Here is a 27,319-nt window from a genome sequence, read left to right on the forward strand (position 1 = left end):
TATTTGTGAGCTTAACTTATGTTATCTTTTAGGTAAATTGAGTGTCATGTTTTGTGGGCTTGCATTAGTGTCTAGATTACTCGAGTGTCGCGTTTGTGGACTTATATTATGCTACCTTTTAGCGTTTGCTTTTGAGGGTTTGAAGTTGTTCAAGAAAAGACCTAAGCTGTAATACATGTTTAAGTGGCTTGCATTCCAAGTCCTCGAGATCAGCTTTTGCTTTAGCTTTTTTAGCTTGTAAACTCCATTCTAGAGAGAATATATATTGTAATTTGATTCGTCCTAGTTGGGTGCAAGCTTTTTTTTTGCTTAAAGTTTTGAGCGTAGCCAAACTTTCTCTAAACTAGGTCTACCTTCTACATCATTCTTTTTTGAACTCAGGTCTTGTAGCATTGGGTTGTTATCTAATTATGTACTTGATATTAGAATGCCAAGTTACTCTTGTACTCGGACATTGGAACTCTGATCGAGGTCGTACCCGAATCAAATTAATGAGCAATTAAATGCAGTATATAATAGGAGAATGACCCCTAGGTCGTCTCTCAAGGACCAAATGTGGTTTAGGAATTAGATCAAACACGTAGTGGGGGGTTTATGTGGACAATTGTGATTGAAATTAACTAAACAATAAATGCAAATTAAATACACAGCTTAAAGACAAGTTGGTGTTAGTTTGATTGCAAAGCGTCCAATCCCAAGTTAACTATAATTAACCACTCTTCTCACCCCCAATCCAACATTCATTAATCCAATTAAGTGGAGGATTAAACAGTTTTCATACACGACACATATTCAATCAACTATGTATTATCACGGATTCAACAACCATGACCCTAATCAACTAAGCAGAGATTAAGCACAATTCAGAACACTAAGCATGTCTTAATTGCAACACAAATAGATTCAACATTGTGCAAGAACAATAGAAACAATGATGCACCAATAACTTCATAGAAGCAATACAATCTCCCTAATCACCAACCCATAAATTTAAGCTTCCATTAAACTAAACTGGAACAGGAAAACGAACACCCATTTAGAAAATGAATTACACTAACAAAAACGCTAAATAGTGCAGAATGCATAAACGAAAGCACACCAGAAAAATAACCCAAAAACCTAAAAACGCATCAGAAAGATGAAACAGAATGCAATGCAAAAAACCTAAAACGAAATTCCTAAACAGTAGCAAAATGCAAATGCAAATGGGAAAACGAAATTGGAATTGGAGTTGGAAGGACAAAAGCAAGAATGGAAGAACAAATTAAAGTGCTGGAATGAATTTACTTAATTTCAAAATGAATTCATTAACAAGATGAAGCTAAGAAAAGGGAGAAAATGATAAACCTAGAAAGGAGCTCTCCAAAACCACAAAAAGTCCAAGTGTAGAATGAGGGAGAGTAGTGCCCCCCTTTGGCACATCTATCTAGGTCAGAAAATACCTATGGGCCTAATCCTAAATGGCAAAAAATGGTCCAAAACCTAAATATGCCCAAACATACCTAAAAACGAAATTACAATTTAATTTAAACTACAATGCTGATGTGGATGAATGAAAATGATGTGGCAAATGATGTGGCCTCCCTCTTGATGTCCCAAAATAATATTCCAAACATTTCTCTGCAATTAATAATGAAAATAATTAGCCCCGGATAATTCAAATTAATTAAAATAAGAATTTTGGGTCAAATTAAACACAATTAGCAAAACTGGAAAATAATGGACATTGAAGCACAATTCCCTAATTAAATCTAGTACAATAAGCTAAGTGAAGGCAACAAAATATTGACTCATCAAACGCCAAGTTGCTCTAATCACTAAAATGTTGAGTTTACTCCTGTATTGGAGTGTCGAGTTGTTCATGTTCTCGGGTGCTAGAACATTGAGTTGCTCTTCTCTTGTACTCGAGTATTGGAACATCAAACTGCTCATATACTCGGTCATTAGAATGCTGAGTTACTCTTGTACTTAGACACTGGAACACCAAGTTGCTCTTATACTTGAGCAATATGATGTCGAGTTACTTTTGATTGTGTACTCAGGTATTCAAACATGGAGTTGTTGTTGCTCTTGTACTCGGGTGTTGGAACATCGAACTACTTTCATACTCTATCACTAGAATGTCGAGTTACTCCTTAGTCAATCAGAATTTTTCATCCCTAGTTGGCAATGGATTTTGCACCCTTATGGTCATGAACTATGGTTGGCACAACCTCATTGGTAGCACAGGGTTGTGTACAACTTCTCCAAAATTACGGTTATGCTCATGGCCATAGCCCCGTCTAGAGGGTGTATTCCTACAGTCAGTGACTTGAGGCTCTTTTGTGTAGGGTCATGGGACCTAGCCACCATTTCACATAAGTGAAAAGGAGTGTGGTATCTATTTGACCTCTAACACTACTCTTATGGTTTATTCCGTTGATCCCAATGTTTTGGATATCAAGATTATTCTTGACCTTTGTGGTAGCTGAAGTGATTAGGTCATTCCTAGCGTTTGGACTACTAAGCTCCTTTTGGAGTAGTTTGTGCAAGTTTCTACTACTCGAACAAGTTTGACGAGTGCTTCTTAGGTTGTTCCTGTTTGGAGGGATCTCTCTTTCTCCATTTTGTCAAGTTTTTGGTTTTCTCAAGTGTTGTATTGTTGAACAACTCTCTGTTTTGTTGTTGCTTCTCTTACGCGAGCTTTTTTCTGGACTTTGTGAATGAGGTGTAGATCAACTCATAGGTTTTCTTCATTGTGCTCTTCATCAAAGTGGTGTGTTGTTGAGTTATAGTAACATGTGACTCCCTTTTTTCTGTGAGGGTGATTTTGGTGAGGCTTTTGAGTTTTCAATGAGTGATGATGTAAGTGGGACCACCTAAATTACCAATTGTGCAGTATATAGAAGTTTCTCGATGGAAATATTGTTGAAAGTTTCCTAGGTAGACTCTTAAGAAAGAAAGGTGAGTCACCATAAAAAAACTGAAGAACCTTGTCTTTCTTAGCCAGAGTTTTTCCTAGACCCTTTTTACAAATTTTCACCATGAAATCCACAAAACATTTGTCTTCGCTATTTTGTTAGTATGGACAGTATTTGTGCTTGGGCAGTACACGTTACACATTATCAAGGGTCAGTCCTTGGAATAATATTGATTCATCATAAGTTAAGTTGACAAGGTGTACCACTCTCTACTTATAAGTTTGACATTGCTCCACCATATCAATGGAGAAGTCATACACCCTCCACATGACTTTCATTTTGACCACGTTGAAATTGGAAGTCGTTACCCCCCAACGACTTCAATGTGATGTAATGATTACAATGAATATGTAATCGATTACATTACATTGAATTCATAGGGGCTTTGTGAAGACAAAATCGTCTATAAGACTAATATGTCTAAATGCTCTCGTATGTTTTGAAGTTTAACAAAACAACATTAAACAAGATGAGAATATGAGGATGTCATCACTAAAATATTAGGATGGCAAAAACTTAGTGTTAAGCTTAAAATCTCTAAGTACCTAGAAACATAGGAAAGCCTTAGAAAATTCTTAGGTCTAAATTAGACCTATACTAAATGATTCCCAAAGATAAAACGTCTATGAAAGTTGTACTAAAGCTATATTATTCCAAACAACAATCAGTTAAACTATCAAAAGAATGTATAAGTGTCGAGATAATGTTTTTCGTAGTCTCAATCAATATTTCAAAAACTTGTAGAGGACAAACTTGCTATACACTTTGGCTGAAGGAAGCAGAATATTAAAATGTGATAAATAATATAGTGCATTATTTGACTATCAACCTTTATAGACATAGTAAGTAATCTACCAGTAATGTTGGCATTCTCGTTACAAATCATAGTTCTAGCATTAATACTAAGATAATCAATTTTCAAATCATCATCAATAATATGCATGTTGTTATACTCATACTAGTTCTAGAAAATATGGTTCTTCCAAAGTGATGAAACCTAACCGTCCAAAATTTCTAAAGACATTGTAGCACTTAAAATTTTCTTCATAAAATATTCAAAATCAAGGTATTAAGTTCAAGAATATCACAATAGAAGAATTTTGAGCAGTATCTCTCATAGTAAGTATTAGTGGAAAATAATAGATAAGGATGTAATCACGGGGATGAATGAATTCGATTGTGGTGGTGGTGGATTGTCGAAGGGTTGACGATGGACAAGTAGAAGAACCTTTGTGTCTTTTTGTGATTATGCCATTGCTGATTTTGAAGTTCCAATCAGTGGGATTGGATAGGGAAAGGTTTTCCAAGTTCTGAAAAGTGATTCTGCGACGAAATGAGAGAGATCTAGAAATATTTTTCGGAGACGAGCAACTGGTGGGGAAAAGGGTTTCTACGTAAGGAGAGAGAAAATGAGTGTGTTATAGTCAGGGAGAAGTTGTAATCGATTATTGTTGTGTAATTGATTACACGATGACTAACTTACCTGGAAAGTTGTCATCGTAATTAATTACATTAACATTATAATCGGTTACCAATAAGAATTATGTTTTTCCAAACCTCCTGATAATTGATTACTTCATTAGCATAATCGATTACTATGTGTGTTTATGACATGTATAATAATCATTGTAATTGATTACAATATTGACGTAATCAATTACCAAATATATTTATGTCCTAAAAAACTCTCCTGATAATAGATTATAATGTCCATGTAATTGATTACTCTTTAAAAATTTTGGATTATTTAAAAAAATTAAGACTAATTCACAGTATGTTAGAAATAGAAACAGACTAATTCAAAATACTTTTAACAACATATTTGAAATACATAATACAAAGCAAATGTACTCAATTAAGTGGATATAAAAAAAATAAAAAGAAAAACAAATATCATAGTATCCATCTATTTTTTATAATCTCTTGTTCATCTTTGTAGTTCCAAGATTTGATATCCTCGTATTTTTCGGTAAAGGTTGTTGGACATATATCTCTTGTTTGGATGAAAATTTTAATGTATTGCCAAGTGCTTGGACATAATACATATCAGTCTATACTTTTAATTTTTTTTTCTAGCGATTGATCATTTATGCGACATTATTGTCACATTTGATTTCAATTGTATGTGCAGAAGGTAGTCTATACTTTACTAGATAATGGTAGTCAATTTCAATGACTATTTTGCAATCACCACAATTGATTATTTTAGATAGAAGTCAATAATTGTAAAAGTAGTTTTAGAAAATAATTATGCAAATGTTTTTATCAAGTTATTTTACCAAGATATAAGTTCAAACATTACTTTTTAGATCATTATTTTTTATTTCAATTGCGAATGAATAATGGAAATGAAGAGGAATTCTTCCATGATTTATAGTTAAGTTGGAGAATTATAAAACTAACTATAGATTACATTGTGTCAAGAAGAATTTGGAAAAATTGTTTATCAAACTACTGGGTAAACTCTCTAGACTGTGCATTCGACCATCTAATAATATTGTAGGTTAGACCATCATATGATATCTAAATAATACATATTATTAAACTCTTAATAATTTTAGTAACAATTATATATATATATATATATAATCTCATTATGATTTGAAAATTTAATACTCTTATACATTTTTTATATATAATAATCTCACTATGTATGCTTTGATATGTTATTCAATTAAATACATTTATTCTCTTTCTTTCGCAATTTTTTATTATTGCTAACCCATCGATATGGATACAAACTGTTTCGGTCGAACGGGGTCCGAGGTCAACACTTCTCCAAGATGCTCCTTCTTCTCTGATTGAACCGCGCACTCCACTTCTCGTAGCGCTGCTCTTCTCCGATCGGCTAATCTCTGTCACCCGATAGGGGTGGACCTGCAAAAAACACTTTGACGCTCAAGTCAGATACGTGTCTTAAGGTCTCCATGTGATTCTGAAATTATATCTGTTGTTACCTGATCATTCACCTTGTATTTATAGGCTTTGCAATTGTTTAGCATATTGAATGTCCATTAATGCAGTATAAACATAATTCGTTAATTATATATTCAATGTATCCCAAATAATATGCCCTGCCAATCATTCATAAATGTAATATATATGCATATGATACGATAATTACTTACATTAATTACCCATTAATGATTTTTAGTGTGCCTACCAGATTGACCGGCACTTTCGTTCAGATAGTCGATTTAGTGTCCTCACATCTTTTGACCGATCGTCTCTCTTCAACTTTTTGTCGGCGAATCCTATATAGTACACAAACAATGAGGATTCTTTGGTCTGAAAGTACTTTATAACAAACTTACAAAGTCTAAACTATCAAATTAACTATCTACTAGGGAAAGATATGAACAACTCTAAAAGCTTTTTTATTTTATTATTTAATCCTTTGGGAGCTTTTAAGAGGCACGTGAAGATCCAAACTTTTATTCAATGTGTTTGTTAGTAATTTCATATAGGGCTAAATATTTTTATTGGTCCCTCTTCAATAAAAGAAAATGTTATTTTAACTTTTAGAAAATTGATTTTTTTCATTCATCAAAGTCATATCGAATGGTCACGCAGTCCATCATACAATCACCACAACTACATATTATCATTTTACTATTATTTCAATTACTTGACTATAATCAATAGATCGAACAAAGACATTAATTATAATAATGACTAAATTAAGGCAAAGTGTAATTACTATTAACTAAATGTAATTTGGTCGTGACTAATAAAATTTTATTCTGAAAGTTATAAATGAAAGTTTGAGATAAGTGATTATATTTAATAAATATTAATTATTTCAACTATTGAAATCGAACTGAATTTAGTATAAGAGCATCTTGTGCAAGTGCTCTTTCAACTGTGTTGAACAAAATGACTATAAAAGACTTGAAGTAAAATATAACATTTGAAAACTCTGGACTGTGACATTGTTTGTGAGAGTTGACATCGATCTACATTTTAAAATATTATTTATTTCTAAAACGTGTTACAGTAAAACTAGTTTGCAAGTAAAATTTTCATCTTTGTGCAAAAATTGCAATCAATTTATTTTAAGCACATTTTTATGAACAAATTATTCATAAGAAACAAGAACTAAAAATGAACTTCATCGCTTTTTAGTTCAAGTTTTGATCAAAGAGCACATGCTATTAATTGATACGTGACGACATGAATATCTCTGAGCTATTACTTCCTGCACGCCACATCATATTTCTTCCAGCTTCGGGAAATAATTTTTCTGAACACATAGACAATTCCAGATTTTTTTTCCGGAAAGTAATCTTCCCCTTGTATTACATTTTTTTATCCGGAAAGCTGAGAAATTTGATGGGTGTAAGAAGTAATAGCCATATCTCTGGCCACCAATCTCCAGTTTTCTCTTTCATCTGGGCAAATGTAAACGTCACTTTTTAAAATTATTTATTTGCTTAATTGTCACAAAAATAATAAATAATTTTTTAATACCAAAAAAAAATATCTCTTGCATATTTGGCTGGAACCTTGCATTTTGATTGGCTTGTATGGTATTAAAATCGTTGAACAAAATTCGTAAAACCTAACACCAGCTATCCATGACAGAAACATCATAATTTGTCTGCTTCTGCATTTATATTGAGTATTATGCAAGATCATGGTTCTATTGAAGTTGACGAAAACCCATAGCCTCAAGGTCGTGTGGATCTGATAAATCACAGATTCCAGTTGTGGCCCATGAATAAGGTGTTCTTGGACTTTGTTTTTCTTCCTAAGAGGCCCACATAATTACGTCCTAACTGGAGTAGAGAGATTCTGATTCTAGAGATTCTCGGGATAAAAGCAAGATAAAAAATTTAGACATTTTTTTATCCAAAAGAAAATTTAAATGCTCGGTATTCCAATTTTCTCTCAAATATAATTATTCTTGAATATTCTATAGAAAAATATTAAAAAAACACTTCGAGTGGACCTTATATATTTTTTTTTTTTTTTGGTGATATCGGTTGGATGAACGACTTTCTGTGGACGCTAATCTCCCACGGCCTCCATGAATCACTGGACCAATCAAACTTACGTATCTTACATTCGGCTTAATACTCTAACATCATCCCTTTCTGGCAGTGTTTTCCGAAGCGCATCACTAAACGACAACAACTGTGCGCGTTCAGTGCCTGCCGAACTTGAAGAAGTAAATTCAGCGTCGTTTTCACTCGCTACTTGACCACGTGCGGTGATGGCCTCTGTCCATAGCACCGTCGCTCCCCGCGCCTTACTGCCGTCGATTTCGAAGCCCAAGCCGAGGGCTCCTCACACGAAATTCTTCGCCGCCGCCGCCGGCGCGCAGGACGTTCCGAAATTTTCTCGGGGCCGCATTTTCTCCGGGAACAATCGCGCGGTGGCGGCGAGCGCGGCGGGGGAGGAGTTCGACGTGATATCGGTGCAGAGCACCGATATTACGGACCAGCAGGAAGGCGTGGTGGTGAGTCGCGTCGAAATTGATGGCGCAGACGGTGAATTAGTGACTCAAGTGAACGGATTTGGAGCGAACGATGGTTTGTTGTCGTTGGAAGGGTTTTCTTCTTCCTCTTCGCCGTCTTCTTCGGCGTTGGTTGGGAGTGAGAGCGAGGAGGACGTGGAGAAGCTGATTGATAGAACTATCAACGCTACGATTGTGCTTGCCGCCGGTGCTTTCGCCATCACCAAGCTTCTCACCATTGATAGTGATTACTGGCATGTAAGTGAAAACGTGGAAGGCAGATACGTGCTCTTCAATTCGATTTGTATTATTTTAAGAAATAAGGATTAATTATTAATTATTTTTCTATTTACTTCGAAGTTAGTTGTGACAAAATGAAGTAGATATTTCTTCTTCACATGAACACGCGTAATTAGTTTGATAATTTTAGAGGAACTCGGAACTCGGTACTCGTTGAGTTTAATAGACTGATAAAACTTAGTTACGATAGTTTCTTAGGTGTTTTTACTGCAATTCTACTATCAGAATTAGAAGTTTGACTTCGTAAGTGACATTTAATTGAAACCTTTATTATGAAGATTATTAATCTGAAACTGAAACTTTGATTGGGGAACCCTATCAAAAGCACCTAAAAAACTGTCTGTAAGATTTGTTGGTTTTTGCTATGTATAACTTTATAGTTATTTTAAAACTGGACAAACTGTGTATTTAAATGACAGTATAAAAAGCTTTACATAGTATGTGTATGCGTTTTGGGGTGAGGTTTTCATGATTTGCTATGGCTTTTGATTTTCGATATCATATAGGGATGGACGCTATATGAGATACTAAGATATGCACCTCAACACAACTGGTCTGCTTATGAGGAAGCTCTTAAGACAAATCCTGTTCTTGCCAAGATGATGATTAGTGGGATTGTTTACTCTGTTGGGGACTGGATTGCACAGGTGAGTTTCCGTGTTATCTGCACTCTTGAGTACAAATTTTTGAAAAAAGAAAGGTCCACAGTGTAAGTCAAAAAAAATAAAATAATGAAAGATAGCTAATTGTGATCTAACAATTCCTGGTTTTGCAGTGCTTTGAAGGAAAACCTCTGTTTGAATTTGACCGAGCCCGGATGTTCAGATCTGGGATTGTTGGTTTTACTCTTCATGGTTCTCTTTCTCATTACTATTACCATTTTTGCGAGGTATCGCATAATGATAATTTCCTTTTTCTTGTTCGATTCTGTTCTTGGAATTTCTGTGTTGATGGACTAAGCAGCTTTTCATTTAAACAGGACCTATTTCCTTACAAAGAATGGTGGGTGGTTCCTGCTAAAGTTGTCTTTGATCAAACTGCTTGGTCAGCAATTTGGAACAGCATATATTATACTGTTGTTGCATTACTACGTCTTGATCCTCCTCTCAGTATTTTAAATGAATTGAAGGCTACGTTCTTTCCCATGTTGACGGTGAGAGATCCTCTGTCAGTAAAATATATTTGTTTCATTTAAATCATTATTTTTCTCTGAGAACAACCTCGAACACGGGCACGCTATATTGACTTAGTATATTTGACAAGCATCACTAGTCCAATTATGTAGCATCACTTGTAGCATTGGATTGTTATCTAATTATGTACTTGATATTAGAATGCCAAGTTACTCTTGTACTTGGACATTGGAACACTGATCTTGGACATTGGAACACTGATCGAGGTCGTATCCGAATCAAATTAACGAGCAATTAAATGCAGTATATACTAGGAAAATGACTCCTAGGTTGTCTCTCAAGAACCAAATGTGGTTCAGAAATTAGATCAAACACGTAGTTGGGGTTTATGTGGACAATTGTGATTGAAATTAACTAAACAATAAATGCAAATTAAATACACAGATTAAAGACAGGTTGGTGTTTGTTTGATTGCAAAGCGTCCAATCCCAAGTAAAATATATTTGTTTCATTTAATCATTATTTTTCTCTGAGAACAACCTCGAACACGGGCACGCTATATTGACTTAGTATGACAAGCATCACTAGTCCAATTTATCTATTTATTTGGTTTATACCTGTAGCGGATGTTGCTATTTGAAACTCTAATACTTTCATAAATTTTCGTTCACAGGCAGGTTGGAAGCTGTGGCCATTTGCACATCTCATAACCTATGGTGTGATACCAGTAGAACAAAGACTTCTTTGGGTGGATACCGTAGAGCTAGTTTGGGTGACCATACTTTCAACGTATGTTAATCTTGATTTCTTTTGAATTACTACTTATCAGAGTTTTAGCATTAATAAATGCATGCTATGCTTTTTGAATTTCCATCCGATGCTCTTGTGAATTGCGGTGAAATTGGATCTAATTAAGATTGGCCTTTACACTTTAGTTTTTATTTTCGTGTGCTTTTTTGAGTTTTGAGAGATGAATTCCGTATAGAAATTTCCCTTGTATAATGGCAAGCAAAACTGGTGGAGGTGAATTCTAGCAGTCTAAAACTAAGAAAGGTTTTTGTTTTTCCAGCATTTTCATGTGAAAAATTGGCATTGGTTCTAACATAGACTTGTGAAATAGATTTTCAAATGATAAATCAGAAGCAAAAAGCTCCGAGTCTTTGATGCATACAGAAGTGATATCCACCAAATCTGTTCATCCTCCAGAGGTACATGATAATTAATAGTTATTATGTGAACTTATTTAATGAGTTTAGCAAAAAAGTACATATTTATATAATATTTTGGTTATGTTTTATCAGGAGTAAAGAGTATAGATCAGAAGCTGTGGGAGAAATATGGCCTTGCTTAGTCAGATTTTGCCATTGATACGGACATAGATATATAACGCGGAACGTGAAAAAGCTAATTGTATACGTGTAAATGTTGCATCTCTCGGAAATTTATATATGCTAGGTAACATCAACATTCCTCTGTAAACATAACATAACGTAGTTGTTGATAAATTTTGAGTAAATAATTTATGTTCAAACTTGTCTTCCAATAGTTGCATGTATTAAAACCCTTGTCAGGATGGTCTGATAGCGGCCCGATAGGGGATAGAATAATATGCCCAGCAAACAACAAATATCGCTACGATAGGCTCTAACCATGACTCTGATACCATGTTAGAAGTGGACTTTAAGCCTAACTCAACCCCACAAAATTGGCTTGTAGGGTGAGGTTTGCACTCACTTATAAACTATGAATTGGCCTTATCTCTAACCGATGTGGGACTTCCAACAATTCACTCTCTCAAACATGTCATTTTAAAACTTGTACATGAGAAAAAAGGTGACTGAGCTCGACCATAGATCGTGGGTTGGCGTTTTGGGAGATTAATAATCATGTCTTGTCATGATAATTATATATTGTGTTGCTCTGGTCTTCTAGGCATGTAACTTATGTCTTCACGACACAACCTAATGGATGACTCAAATAAATAACGGTAATTTTCTCTTTTCGTTTTCTTAAAACAAAAGAGAAAGAGATAATGATGAATTCTTAATGTGTGTTGAAGATACAATATTGTAATTAAAACATAGTAATGTAACTAATAATATATAATGATGTCTTAATCATATTGAGCACTCAAATTAATACATATAAGTTGTATTTATTAAACTTATTATAAATATAATCAATTTTAAGTTTTTTAAATACTCACTGAATATATATATATATATATATATATATATATATATATATATATATATATATATATATATATATATATATATATATATATATAACTTGAGTTAATAAATTTATCTTTGCATCTTTAGATATGATATTTTTTAGAATAAAATGTTAAACAATCAATTTGTATGGTCATTTTATGAAAGATAGGATTCTAGTTAATATAACGAGTAACTTGATCGTCATAAGTGTCTTTCTTTATATCATAACTTGTAATTTTTTTTAAAATAAATAAATTTATAAGTGGGTAAAGTCATAGTTTTATATTTTACTTCTATACTAAATTTTGCTACAACACTTTATTTCTAGTTTTTTCAAGAAATCAAGTTGTCACTAATGGAAATACAATATTAGGAATGCATCTTTTATTATGAGATTGTACTCAATTCACATATAAATAATATTCAATTTTAGTATGATTATTGTAATCATGTAGCAAATTTTTTTTTCAAGAGATTCTTTAATCCACTTTTATATATGAATGATTGCATTTTAATGATCTACACATGAGAAATTGAGGGACTGACTCACTGCATTGACGACAAAGAAATGTTAGGATGAGTAATAGTAAGATGATTTAATTTTTCAACTAATCTTTTGTATCTCTAAGATTTGAGAAATACTTTCTCAAATCAAGTAGGAGTTTGGTATTGGGATCCATGGGTGTGTTAATAGATTTTGAGTTCATTAATCTATTGTCCTCCAAAATATCTAATGCTTACTTTCTTTAAGATATAATAATACAATTGTTGCATTGTGTTACCTCAAATTCCTAGAAAAATTTGAGTTTGTTAAGTTCTTTGGTCTAAAAGTGGTGACAAAAGTGTTGCTTCATTTGGAAGATGTTATGGTCATTATTGAAGAATTTTTTATGTTTTTGACGGATTTTGATCATTTGTAATACTTGTTTTTCTTGTAGTGTAATATACATATTCTTATGTCTAGTGACGGTGAAAACTTTTAGAATGTTTGAATGAATTTCAAAATAAATTTTCTATTGTTTCTTTTAAAAGATTTGAAAGTGAGAATGAGTGGATGTGATAAGAAGTTTGTGAGTGATTTAATTAATATGATAAATAAATAAAAATTAATAGATTAAAATATAACATTACCATTTTGCTCTTTAAAAATTAATATATTATTATATATGTAACATATATTATTATTATTACATATATTATTCTAATTATTATATATAATATATTATTATTATTATGAACCTAATACATAACATCATTCATCGTACAAATGCAAACTCACACTCATGGACCTTATTCACACAAACACACATGGTAAATCAGTGATTCATCCCTTCACATCTCCTCTAAAGTCATGAGATACAAATTAGTTTTGTATCTCCCAAATTCATCTCTTGTAATCACTTCAAACACAAACAAACACACCTTTAAAAATCTTTTTAGTCATTTGAAGAGTTTATACTCTCCCATAGTCTATTATTGAAAAAGATTTTTTAAAATTTTTATAAATTTTTCCTTCAATTTCTTTTTTAAATTTTACATTTTCTTTCTTTAAAACAAACAATGTCATACTCTTTCCTCTATCATTTCAAACTTAATTATTCATTTTTCCTTAACTCCATCTTTAAATAAACAAAAGTCTAAATTTCAAATAAAACGATATCTATTTTGTCATATAATCCTTTTAATAAATTGAATTATATTATAAATAATTTTGGTTTAATTACTCAATCTCTATTTTGCTGAAAAAGTTTCAAGTTAATCTTCATTGTTTTAAAAAAATTCAATTACGTCTTAACTTTTGAAAATATTCCTCAATTAGGTCATTTTAAAAAAAATTACTAAAGACAATAAGTCAATTTGTAATTATTTTATTTTTATTTTTATTTTCTTTAATTTTTATTTTATTTTTGCAAAACATTTATTGTCATGTGTGACATGATACTGTTAGTATGACATGATGTCAGTATCTTAATCTCAATTTAGTCTTTATTTTTTATTTATAGTCCTAACTTTTCTTAAAACAAAATAATACTATATTTCTCTGATTTAATACCAAATTTATCATCAATATAAATGTTATATTAATATTTTTATTAAAAATGATTTTTAACATGTTATATTATTATATATTATTAATCCATGTTTTTAATAAGATTAAAACAAATTGAGTATAAATATTTTTACAAAAGTAAGTAAGTATTTAAAACTAATATATTATTAATTAATATTATTTATACAACTAATAAATTTGATTTTCTTTTAATTGGAACCAATTTATTATTTGTATAAATATTATATTAATATTTATATTAAAATTTAGTGATAAAAGTCATAATTAACAAAACAAATTAATAATATAAAATAATATAATAGTTAAAAAATTGTCTTTGATAAAAAATATTAATATAATAGTTAAATGCAAGCTAATAATTCAATTAAAAAATAATTTATAAATATAATCGGTAGCTATGATTTAAATATTATTAGAAATTCAATAATTATTTAACTACTTCTAAGCATAATTTAAAAACAAAATTATTATATTCGTATTTTTAGATCATTCTAAATAATTTATTATGTAAAAATTTAAAATAACACATGCTAGTTTATTGTTATTATAAAATATAAAAAATATCACAAAAATAAATTTAAAAAGTTATATTAAACATCACATTACTTCAAAGTCTATCAATTATTTACTAGAACAAATTAGTCATTCAACTTTTTCTTTTCTTTTCTAGTCATTGATGAGATGGTAATAAATAATAGAAGAAAACAAGTCCAATCTGCTCATTTATGAGATGGTACTAAATTTCTTTTTCTTTTTGTTATTTGTTTTTTCATTGATGCGATGATAATAAATTATTCATGTTCGTCCTCTGTATTCATGAAGACTAATTTATAGAAAGAAACAATTTCAGTCTGCACATTCAATTATTTTTATGAAAAGTCAGGATTCTTTGAAAAGAGGATTCTTTCGTCCCAGCGTTGTTGAGCTCATTGGTTCAGAATAAAGGCAAAGAAAAACAGTTTTCAATGAAAACAAAATTCATTGAAAAGCTAAACCTGCTGCCTCCATAAATATGAACGTGTTTAACTTTTTTTTTAATTGTTTCAAACTCTAAAATTGAAAATTGAAAGGAAAAGAAAAACAGATATAGATTAAATTATTTTATCTTAAAACAAGTTCTCTCCATTTGTATTTATTTCATCTTCTTTCATTACTTTTTTAAACATATAAAAAAAATTGACATTTCCTTCAACTGATAAATTATCAAATCATATACTCTTAATTGTATAAGTTATAAAATTATTTATATATATATATATATGATTTAATTATGTTATAAACTTTTAATAAGTTTGAAAACTCTCGAGTCTTTAATAAAATTTTATGGTATATTGAGTGCTAAATAATTATATATTTTTAATTAAATTTCCATTGTCAAATCTTCTGTAACTAGGTGATGATGACTGGTTATTAATGAAATATTCTAGTTGTTATCTTATCACGTTGTTTTATTGAATTTTCGTTACGTTTTATTTTGTTATTTTATTATTTTATTACTTTATTATTTTAAAATTTATAATTTTGTAATTTTATAGTTTTATAATTTCATAATCTTTTTAGTATATTTATAGGATTTTTCAATGAAATATTATAAAATAAAGATAATAAACATTCATCACATTTATGATAAATAAATACCATAATAACAATAATATATTATTTAAGTAGATTAATTATATATTTTGTTATATTTTGTTGATATATGATATAAAATAATATTGATATATCATAGAATCAAACTGAAATTTGACTATGTTATGTTAACATAGAGTAACTAAACCTATGTTTTAATATTATTTAGTCAATTAAGATTAACAATACTAAATCAATTTTGTTAGGTCGTGTTTTTTAATACATTTATTGAATTGAGTATTTAAATTTTTTATTATAAATAAATTTAAATAAATACATGATAAAACATTAAACAATTTATATTGATTTTTATAAGAGTTATGAGTGAAAGCTAAATTAAGAGATTTATTTTTATACCTTTTTTCTAATTCTTTTTCTTTTAGTAACCATTTCTCTAAATTCAAATAATTTTTTATAATAAAAATATTATTTTCTAATTTTATCCAACTAAAATAATTATTTATATGATAAAAATTATACAAATTATTTATTTTTATAATTATTTGTAACAAAAATTGTTTTATAATTTAATAATTTTTGTTACAATAAAAAAATAATACACATCCGCGTATAGAGTATGTGTTTTTCCTTTTATATATATATATATATATATATATATATATATATATAACTTAAAAGTATTGTTTTAAACAAATTCTACTATGTATTACTGTAAAAAATTTGGCATTTAAATTAAATATTTTTATTTATAATTTTTAGGTATAAAATTAAAGATAATAGAAGTTATGAAGATTCATTAACACAAAAATAGTTCTTTACACTTATGAATTTAAGTCTGTTTGAAATATATTAAATTTAAAAGATATGTGATGATATTTCTGTAATTAATATAATATTTTTAACATATCTTAGTTGAGGCTAAATATAAAATGTAACTTTTTAGGTTTGATATTTTTCTATTATATTTTTACATTTTCATTCTCAATGATTTTCTTCATCAGTGAAGACACCATTGTTTCACATTTTCTTTAACTAAGAAAACTCTAGCCTCACTATTTTTCCGTGTAACATAGCGGTGTTGTTGAGTTGATTTTGGTACAGCGCTCATGGTCCAAAATCTATTATGAATGTTCGGCGTGGTCGAAGATTATAGTTTTAATGCCTAAAGTTACCGAATTACTATTACTAAATTCTTTAATACCGTAAAAAATTTAACAAAAATAATACATTATTATTTAGTTTTCTGAAAAAAATTGAAGAACTAATATATATATATATAGAGAGAGAGAGAAAAAATATATTTTATAGTATTTGTTTTTAATTTATCTTTTAAATAAAATTATTTTAGAATTAAAATAATTATTTTCAATTTTATTATGTAAGTAATCGATTATTTAAATTTAACTGTTTTTTTGTTTGACCGTTTTTTAAACTTAACATTTTTAATTATTAAATGACCTATAAAATAAATAAAATATTTTTATAATAAAATCATAAAAATTATTTAATTTAATTTTATAATAATAATAATAATAATAATAATTTTATTATTTTTTATCATAAAAAAGGTAAACACAGCTAATATTGTATTAAACCCTTTATTGATATCCTGTAAAAAAAAAACTTCTGCTAACCATTATTTCAATTCTTTAATCAGTTTTTATCTCGATTGTTTAATTTATTTAAATAAGTCATATGATAGATTTACCATTTTTCTTTTCCGATTAATAAGTTCAATCATTTGGGTTTTTAAAACAGTGAGTTTGGTAGGAATAAATAACGAACTGATTTTGAATTTAAAGTTATATCTTGGGCTTATATGCGTGAGATTTAATGAAAAATGATTTAAATTTTATGATAATAAGCTTTTGTTTCTTGTAAATATTATTTAATTTTGCGATGAAAATTTCATTAGATTTAATTTTCAAAGTTTTAATTAAAAATATTTTATAGGACTATTGAATAAGATAAACATGTTTTTGGATGATTCATAGTTGTTATCTTTGGATATGATAAAAATATTATATATATATATATATATATATATTTTTTTTTTTTTAAAGCTGTACAAAAACAGTTCTAAGGTTAAATATATGGATTATTTTCAAAACTAATCCAATATATACTAGATTTCTTAAAAAAACATACATTAATTGTTTCACTTCTTAATGAGAAATAGATTTCTTTAATGATTTCACTTCTAATTAATCACATCGAAAATAAGGAAAAATTGGTTCATAGTATTGAAAACCATGATTTCAAGTTTATTAAATAAATATTTTAAAAATTTAACATTTTCATAGACATAAAGAAATAAATAAATAACTCGAAACATAATTTTGAATTTGGATCCATAACCAAATTCCAAACTGATTTATATTTGTCAAACAAAAATAATAATTAATTAAAAACATTATTAGTTTTTAAAATTATTACATTAAAATTAAAATTTAATGTTATATCAAAATATGTTTAAATTAATGAAATTAATTATTAATACTAATCAATTTCAAGTTTTCTTAAAAATATTTTTATTCACTAACTTAGTATCTTATACTTAAAATTTGTTTTATATTGACATCAATCCCAAACATATTTTTTAATAATCTTAAAAATATATTAATTGAATAAATAAATTTAATTTTCCAAATCTTTCTTTAAATTATTAATATTAATATTTTAAATACATTAAAAGAATATTCAAATAGGATTCCTCAGATCCGATATTTTATTTTGAATAAATAGAAAATAGATAAAAAATACTAAATCTTTGTTTCTAATAATAAACTAGTAATTCTGTTATATATCTATTATTCTACTATAAATAACTGAGAAAAAAGCGTGTTGAAGAATTAGACATCCTCATATGTTTGGTGCAAAGAGTTTCTCTTGTTTTACAGCAATGGCTGCAGCATTGGTTTTTATCCTTCTCAATGTGGCTATGGTTTGCCATGGAGGCAAAACAAGTTCTTTCATAAGGAAGGTCGATAGGGCTGAAGACATGCCCCTTCACAGTGATGTATTTGCTGCCCCTTCAGGCTACAATGCTCCTCAGCAGGTACTCTTTTTTTCCTCCTATAAACATCTCATATATTAGGTTCCCACATCTCATTTTTTTGTTTATATGATGAACCTTAGGATTTTCAATCTCAAATTAGGTTAAAATTGAACAAGATCAGCACTGCATGATAAAAACGACTCACAAAGTTTATTGTTTTTAGTTTTGTTTTTGGTTGAAAGTGAATAAAAAATCTTAAATTTAAATGTTTTTTCAGATACAGTTTCATCCACGAGTAAGAGGTTCGATTCTATTGAGTTCAAATTTATCAAAATTGACTCTTATTCTTTTTTTCGATCTATATTTATACCTGTTTTAAACTAAAATAAATAATAATGTTCATACCAAAAAGTTCCAATGTAATTTGTACCATTTTTTTTCAAATTTTACTTAACATGCAGGACTAAATCAAATTAGTATATATATAGTTGGGTTGAGTATTTTTTTGTAAACTCTAAACTGATAATAAACAGTTCAATGAACTTAGTATTTGAGAAAACTTAAATATCATATTAGTATTTGGATTTTGATTTAGTTCAACTCTAAAAGTTTGTTGATTGAGTGAAGATTGTGAATACTGGGCATCCGTTCATGTGGCATTAATTCATGTGCTTGATTTGAAACAAACTAACTTGTTTTTGTCTTTTGTTTTGCAGGTTCATATAACAATAGGTGACCATGTGGGAAGAGCCATGATCGTATCATGGGTGACCATGGACGAACCAGGAAACAGTTTAGTGCGATATTGGAGTGAGGACAGCCCACACAAGAAGGAGTTGGCCAAGGGACATCATGTTACCTATAGATTCTTTAATTACTCCTCTGGTTTTATTCATCACTGTACCCTTAGAGAGTTAGAGGTAAGAGATCATTATGGTTATTCCAGATAGAATTATTTGTTCATTGAATTGACCACGTTTTAGGAGTACCACTGTTAACTCAACTTTTTCATTTTCTCAGTTCAACAAAAAATATTATTATGAGATTGGAATGGGTCATACAATAAGACAATTTTGGTTTATGACCCCTCCTGAAGTTCACCCAGATACGCCTTTTACATTTGGTCTCATTGGTAAGTTTATGTTCTCTCAAAACTATAACGTTTGTTTGCTTTACATAGACTTTAGTGAACTATAATGTTAATACATCGAGGTTTAAGAATGTCGGTTTATTTTACATGGTGGAGCTTTTGTTTGCAGGGGATCTAGGCCAAACTTATGATTCAAACAAGACCCTTGCTCACTATCAATCAAACCCTCACAAAGGGCAAGCTGTGTTATTTGTGGGAGATCTCTCTTATGCAGACAATCATCCAAATCATGATAATGTTAGATGGGATACATGGGGAAGATTCGTAGAAAGAAATAATGCTTATGAACCTTGGATTTGGGCTACAGGGAACCACGAACTTGACTATGCTCCTGAGCTTGTAAGTTTTCTACTCCTTTTTTTTTTTTTTGTATATAATGATGTAATGAGTTCAGGACCTAAGACTTCATTAAACCAAACATCTACCCCTAAATGTACTCCAGTAAGTTATTTCTCGGGATTATTTGAATTTAATTTTATCCACAAAGTCGTTCCTCAAATTAGAAATTATGACTCCCATGTTATGCTGCTTCTACCAAGTGCAAATTTTAATTCAGAAGCAAATCCTAAAGGCCAAAATTGATGATGCTTTTCAGGGTGAAACAGAACCTTTCAAGCCTTTCCGCCACCGTTACCATGTCCCTTACAAGGCATCAGGAAGTACTGAACCCTTTTGGTATTCTGTCAAGATAGCTTCGGCACACATAATAGTTTTGGCTTCATATTCAGCATATGGTAACTATTTTAAGCACCCTTTTCTCTTGACATTACCTTTTAATGTTCAAGTTTTGCTTAGTGTTTATAACGTACAAGTTTTACCTGTATGTTTCATATATTCACCTTCTCTGCACTAATGTAATTTTCCTTTTGCAGGTAAATATACTCCTCAATATGAATGGCTTGAGGCAGAGCTAAAAAAGGTTGATAGAAGCAAGACCCCTTGGTTGATTGTTCTTGTGCATTCACCATGGTATAATAGTAACACCTATCATTACATGGAAGGGGAAACCATGAGGGTAGCTTTTGAGTCTTGGTTTGTGAAGTACAAGGTTGATGTTGTGTTCGCTGGTCATGTCCATGCCTATGAACGAAGTGTAAGTGCTACAAATTGTCCCCTTTCAACAGATGACATGCATTTAATCTAAAAATTGACAATCATACGCAGTTTATGATTAAACCGCAGAATATTCTAACCACAATTATTTTTATGCACTCTGCATCAGGAACGTATATCCAACATTGAATACAACCTTGTTAACGGTCGATGTGGACCTACGAAGGACCTGTCAGCTCCTGTATACATAAACATTGGTGATGGAGGGAACATTGAAGGCTTAGCATTGAAGTAAGCTTTTCAGAAATTTTCTTCCTGCATTAACGACTTAATTCTCTTCTGTATGAGGTTTAGTTTGATCGCTGATGTGTGTATTTTCTCTGCACTGCAGCATGACAAATCCACAACCTGAGTACTCTGCATATAGGGAGGCGAGTTTTGGGCATGCCATTTTCGAAATAAAGAACAGAACACATGCTCACTATAGCTGGCACCGAAATGAAGATGACGTTGCTGTTACAGCTGATTCCATGTGGTTTTTCAACAGATTCTGGCATCCTGTTGATGATTCCACAACAAAGTGAACCAATCAAAGCTTATAGTAGCTGTTAGAATGCGGTTATTTGACAATCGGTTGTTAGTTGGGATTGGAAAAGACATGTATATTCTCAATTAAGAGTAGTTAGGCCTTGTAGAAGTTCTGCAATGTCCGAACTTTTCAGAAAATTGATTTATTTTTTGCTATTTTTTCTAGTAAAGACAGTTTATTTCCAGTTCATATCAGTATGTTTCAGTAGAGTATTAATTTCTTGTTAACATATCAGTTTAATTGTTGTTAGTTAATGCACTTTCGTTATTGAAATAAATTCAATTTTTTGTCTCATTTCTGTTTCCCATGTTTCAATTTTCTTTTCTTTAATATAAAGTCTGACGGTTTCTAAATTAGGTGACTATTTCTTTTAGAAGTTGATTTGGGTATTTATTTAAAAAGGGCTTGTGTGTAGATGTTGGAAAAAGAGTTCAAACAATTTATGGTGTTTACTATGCCCTAAATAAATGCTCATATGGTGGAAATGAGGTATTTTGAAGTGGTCTATCTGCCAATGGAGAACCTATTGGGTGTCTGTCATAACTCCAACTACATAGAAACAAGAAATGTTCAATATTTACTCATGTCATCATGGAGATGGGCCAACTACATCATATTGTATATTGAACATCCTCATTTGTCACTCAATTGATCCTGTGATATGTTTTGCCGGTCTGTCCTATGAGGTTTATTGACCTTAAATAAATGCTGGTTTCCAAGTGAATTTGCAACATGATTAAAAACAGTAATCAAAAGATTCTCATCTCCTATGCTTTTCTTACCTTTCTCTTGTTCAGAAATCACAGGCTTAAGTTAAGAATACAGAACAAATCTGGCCTTGTGAAGAACTCAAAACCACATATATTATTATTAGTATCTGCTACCACAACATATCCTGACAAAGTGAATAAAGAAAACTGCCCAGTTGGATCTAACGTCAATGAAATCAGAACAACCATGACAAGGATACACAGCAAGGCCTAATTGCACACCATCTGAATTAATCACAAAGAATGAAAACTATCATCAAACAAAGCAATAGTACACTCATATGTCAATAGCTTAAGTTTTGTCTAACTTAACATCACCAGTTTTTGTTTTATGCACCAAATTTTCAGCTTTCAACGGACAAGTATCTGATCATTCAACTGCAAAAAGATTGAAACCAGAAGCTTCATAAAGAATATAGAATAATCTAATTTCATTGGATTGTCAAACTCGATTATACAAACATCCAAAGAAAAAAAGAGGGAAAAAAAAAATGAAAATCAAGCCATGGACATGTTGGAGAGTCTACTAGGGGTTGGTCTGAAATTCAACCATCTAAGTCCTAAACGTTTGGGTGGTGTCAGTGCTCTCCTCAAGATCTCTTTGCTCGCCACACGTTTCTTCTTCTCCCCTGGCACTATGTACCCGTGACGCGCGCACCGAACCGAACCAGGCCGGTTCGTGCAGGTGCAGGCCGGTCTGGACCGTGGAACCACCGCCAAGTACCCACCTTTATGCTGCCCATCACTTAAATCACCCACCTTGTGCCCAGAAAAAGACATCTTTGGTGGAAGTTCCGAACTTTCTGTGGTTTGTTGCTGAAGGGTATCTTGCATTTTCCCTACCGAAGAAGGATTCGAAAACTGTGCGTATGTGGTTTTTTGAAGACGTGGATTTTGGTTTGATTTGAAAGTGGGGATTTTATATTTGAAGGGAAGAAGAAGAGGTTTGATCGAGTTTTGTGCTTTGGGGTTTGGAATCCTTGACCGGTTGGAAGACTTGGTAATGGGAATTGTTTTGTTGGTTGGGAAAGTGTATAATATAAATGAAATGAGTAGGAGTAAGTGACCAAAATGTTTGATTTGACCAATACATATGAGGCGTGTGTATGGTTTAGAATTTGGTCAATTTACAAGTGCGTGCACACATATTTGAAATTGGAAGTTTTGAAATGGAAAAAATAAAAGTAATTGTGTAATTGGGTAGGAGTTGTTTGGCACGCTTTGGAGCTGGAGGCAGTGAGAAGAAGTTTGAGAAAAGGGTTGTTAATAACTGGCACTGGGCCACCAAGCCCACTTGACATTGATGGAGGCCACATGGAGATAAAAGATTAATTATAATGGAGGAGAATCAGCTTCCACGTATCATATATCTATCTCTCACAGACCAATTTTTGATCACAAAATGAGCCATACAGCTAAATCCCATCACAGAAGCTTAGTTGGCTAATTCTTGTGCACATTTGGTCCTGCTTTGGAAAACCAACACCTTATTTGCTTATTCTTCTTCTCTTTTTGTATCCAACCCATGCCACCTACTTCTGTTCTGGCTCCTTATTAAGAACTTCTATATTCTTCTTATTATTACTTTCTGCATTCAGACCTTTCCTTGATTAATAATCAAAGATAAGTTAACACAATCTTTTCTCATAGTTCTTTTTTCTTATGATTGTTTAATTGTGATCAAATACTTTTAAGATACGTTTGATAATTTGTTCAACAGTGGTGGAAGATTTTAATATTATAAATATATTTATGTGTCTTTGTTAGAGAGTCAGGTATGAATTTGGGAGTGTCACAATAGTTGTATATTAAAATTAGGAGTGCCACAGCACTTGCAGATGATGAAGATAAATAAAACATTACATAGGCTTAAATTCATTTTGGGTCAATATTTTACATAAATTAGCTTATGTAATTTACTTGATAAATCACAAAATTCACCAATACATTCAACATGACTTAGATTAACATGTTGAGTTATTTCTATTATATTCATTATAACTTGTTAGTTTTTGTTTTATTTCATACTTGTATTAGTTAACTAAAATATTAAGGATGTATACTTAAGTTTTTTTTTTCTATTTTTCATTTTTTAATTGTATTCTTTTGTTTTTTATATATTCACATAGGAAATATTAAAAAGAATTACTTTTTGTTTTCTTTTCCATGTAAGAATATATTAACACAAAATTGGCTTATCATGCTACCTATTTACGTTTGACCTATAGGAAACAAACATACAAAATGACCGATGACATACTTGTAATTAATTGTTCAATATTTACGTCTGCCAGGGAGACAAAATTTACAGCTATTGCTTCTTGGTTGGACAAAAATATTGTTACTAGGACAACAAATGTAAATATTGAGTTTTCTAAATCCTTGAATGCTTCACTCTTATAGCCTTGTGCAAGAAGTTTTTAACCAAAACCCACACCTTGTAGACAAAGAGGCAACCAAGAGGAACGACAACCAAGGTGTTTCCACCAAACTATGGTGGCAATGCGAACCACAGTGGTGTTTCCACTCAACAACAGTAGAGGCGACACAAACCATAATCGTGTCTCCACCTAATTGACGCGAAGTGAACTGATATTTCTCCATTTCGCTACCAAAAGCTTGGTTCTTTCTCTCCAAATATTTTTATGCATTAATGTTAGTTTTGCATCCTCTATCCCTAAAGTGTAGGCGCGTGATTATTTTTAAGGCAACTCAGTCATTGTTTTGCAAGAATGTTCTCCTTATTTGTCTTGAGTGTGAATTTCAAAAAAAATTGATTTATATTAGATGTTTTATGTTTGGTAATTTGAGGTTTACAAGATGAAGAGGAAGAAGAATAACGAAAAGAAAAAGAAGAAGGATAAGGAGAAAAAAGAAGAAGAGGAAGAAGAAGAAGACAAAGGAGAACAAGGAGAAGGAGAAGAAGAAGAAGAAGAAGAATAATACGAAGAAGGAAAAGAAGAAAAAATTTGGTACAACTTTGAGAAAAAAATAAAAAGAATTTATGTTATTGCTTTTATAGCAAACATACATTTACTTATGTTATAAAGGTAATAATGTAAATTTACATATCCAACAATTATGTTTGACTTATAACAGAAGGAAAAAGTCTAATATAAAAGACGTAAAATATTTTTTTGTGTTAATGATAATTGTAAATTGTTAACTAATTCACAAGTGTACCAATTCGTTGCAAGTAGTAAATGGTAATTTCAAGTATTGTTTTTCCAAAGGATTTGTGTTTGGTTGTCTAATTATGCTAAGTTACAAATTATGGTTTGGATAGAAATCAATATTGACATCATAATGGATTAAAACAAGTTGCAAACATAAAAAATTCTATAAATGGTAAAGTGATTCAATAAGAACTTCATTAAGATTGGATTTCATAAATCAAATGATGCAAATAATCTATACAAATTATCTCTATTTCATTCAAATGTTCATATCATAAGCTTACAAGTTCTATTTCCTTAGGAACAAGTTTTAAATCAATATGCTAAATTACTAATTCCTTAGTTCATTTAACATTCAATTTATATTAAGTTTAGATATCTAGAATGACTAAAAGAACTTGAACCCATTCCTAGAATCAATTCTCTTACGTGCTTTTTCTGTATCCATGTTCTAATTCACTTTCTAGTAAATAGAAATATATAGAAGTATAAAATTTCCAAACATAAAAATTAAATACAAGATAAAGCATATGAATGAACATAGATTCTATTGCACATGAACTTTACATCAATTTATGTACATTATATCTAATCCTAATGAAAATGGAGTTTAACTACTCTTAGCCATCTAAACATACAAGTTTAATGGAAGCACAACGTCTTGATGCACTTGGAGTAACCTCTTACCAGTTTCTTGAGTTTCTTTGTGTTCCCACACTTTATAACTACATTCTCTCGCTAATTCACGACATAATAACCACTTTCAAAAATTTCACTCTCGCTAAGCGAGAGAACACATACTCTGGGTGAAAAATCAACTTCTGATTTACTTTTAACTGCTCTATCTTGCTAAGCATTCTTCTTCACTGAGCGAATAGATTGTGGCTGAGCGAAAAGGGTCTTGATAGCAAACTCCAAAACTCTTCAAATCTTCATTTTCCTGCACAATATTCTACAAAAGACAAAATGACATTTAACTTAAACTAAACATAAAAATATTACATCTTCTCATAAGGAAAACACCAAATACATGAATAAATACAAAATTAAGTTAAGAAATAAGCATGAATAATAATTATTAATCACACTTATCACAAATAAGAGAAAGACTTTTTTATGTTAGTGATAATTACAAATAGGTGAAAACGTCATGCTTTATATTATCTTGACTCTACTAATATTTAACTCACATTGAAGAAGATATTAGATGGTGAGAGTTTATGGAAGTTCTTGTGTTTTGGAGGGGTTGTATGAAAAAAGGTTATGTCCCGAAAATGATATATGAATTTATCCTATCAAATTTATGAGATATGACTCTAGAGAGTGAAAAGTCATATGATAGGTGCAAACCTTTGACTTAATTTAATATATGAGTCTTCTCGAAATAGAATCAAATGTCTGTTTTATTTAAATTGATGATAAATTATATCATGAAAATTAAATCCTAAACCCTTATATATATATATATATATATATATATATATAAGTATGATCTTGTTGTAAGGATGATGTCGTCACTAGTACAAAAATCGCGTACAACGTCGAATATTTTGGGCTTTTAACAGCGAATTTGCGAACGACATCATATCAGGAGACGTTAAATTGACATCGAATTTAAAAAATTTGACGATAACTTAACATCGAATTTTGTCAATATACGACGTTAATAATTTTTTTTTGTTTTTTAATTAATTGTGATCCTTTTTTACAACTCTATAAGACTTGAAAAGCAGAAAAACAATAAATTTCAGTTTTTGGTATTTTATAAAGCATGAACTATGAACGTGTAGTGTAGTATCAACAACAAACAACAATATCCAACAACAAACAAATTCAATCAAACAATAAC

The 27,319-nt window shown here is 30.4% G+C and overlaps 2 protein-coding genes across 3 annotated transcripts; both read left to right on the forward strand.

The window, feature by feature from the left end:
• Positions 1-7,926: 7,926 nt before the first annotated feature.
• Positions 7,927-11,382, forward strand: LOC108334024 (uncharacterized). Of its 2 annotated transcripts, XM_017569605.2 has the most exons (7): positions 7,927-8,676; positions 9,225-9,365; positions 9,494-9,607; positions 9,698-9,871; positions 10,525-10,640; positions 10,972-11,059; positions 11,153-11,382. In XM_017569605.2, exons 1-7 carry the CDS (start codon positions 8,176-8,178, stop codon positions 11,156-11,158), a joined length of 1,140 nt encoding a protein of 379 aa, XP_017425094.1. In that variant the 5' UTR covers positions 7,927-8,175; the 3' UTR covers positions 11,159-11,382. The 2 variants fall into 2 exon arrangements, with proteins under 2 accessions (XP_017425094.1, XP_052726701.1); XM_052870741.1 differs by lacking the exon at positions 11,153-11,382 and having other exon boundaries at positions 7,939-8,676; positions 10,921-11,059.
• Positions 11,383-18,571: 7,189 nt separating this feature from the next.
• LOC108334023 (purple acid phosphatase) lies at positions 18,572-21,716 on the forward strand. The gene is made up of 8 exons (XM_017569604.2): positions 18,572-18,792; positions 19,449-19,652; positions 19,753-19,864; positions 19,992-20,221; positions 20,478-20,616; positions 20,755-20,975; positions 21,105-21,226; positions 21,327-21,716. Exons 1-8 carry the CDS (start codon positions 18,601-18,603, stop codon positions 21,517-21,519), a joined length of 1,413 nt encoding a protein of 470 aa, XP_017425093.2. The 5' UTR covers positions 18,572-18,600; the 3' UTR covers positions 21,520-21,716.
• The last annotated feature ends 5,603 nt before the right edge of the window (positions 21,717-27,319 follow it).

The sequence above is a fragment of the Vigna angularis genome, chromosome 11, assembly GCF_016808095.1.
Source record: "Vigna angularis cultivar LongXiaoDou No.4 chromosome 11, ASM1680809v1, whole genome shotgun sequence".
Taxonomy (NCBI): Eukaryota; Viridiplantae; Streptophyta; class Magnoliopsida; order Fabales; family Fabaceae; genus Vigna; species Vigna angularis.

Coding starts and splice junctions, on each gene's coding strand:
- LOC108334024 (XM_017569605.2), top strand. CDS start 8,176: ATGGCCTCTGTCCATAGCACCGTCGCTCCCCGCGCCTTACTGCCGTCG. Junction 9,366..9,493: donor TTGGGGACTGGATTGCACAG/GTGAGTTTCCGT, acceptor CTGGTTTTGCAG/TGCTTTGAAGGAAAACCTCT. Junction 10,641..10,971: donor TGGGTGACCATACTTTCAAC/GTATGTTAATCT, acceptor CTTGTGAAATAG/ATTTTCAAATGATAAATCAG.
- LOC108334023 (XM_017569604.2), top strand. CDS start 18,601: ATGTTTGGTGCAAAGAGTTTCTCTTGTTTTACAGCAATGGCTGCAGCA. Junction 19,865..19,991: donor TTTTACATTTGGTCTCATTG/GTAAGTTTATGT, acceptor TTTTGTTTGCAG/GGGATCTAGGCCAAACTTAT. Junction 20,222..20,477: donor TTGACTATGCTCCTGAGCTT/GTAAGTTTTCTA, acceptor GATGCTTTTCAG/GGTGAAACAGAACCTTTCAA.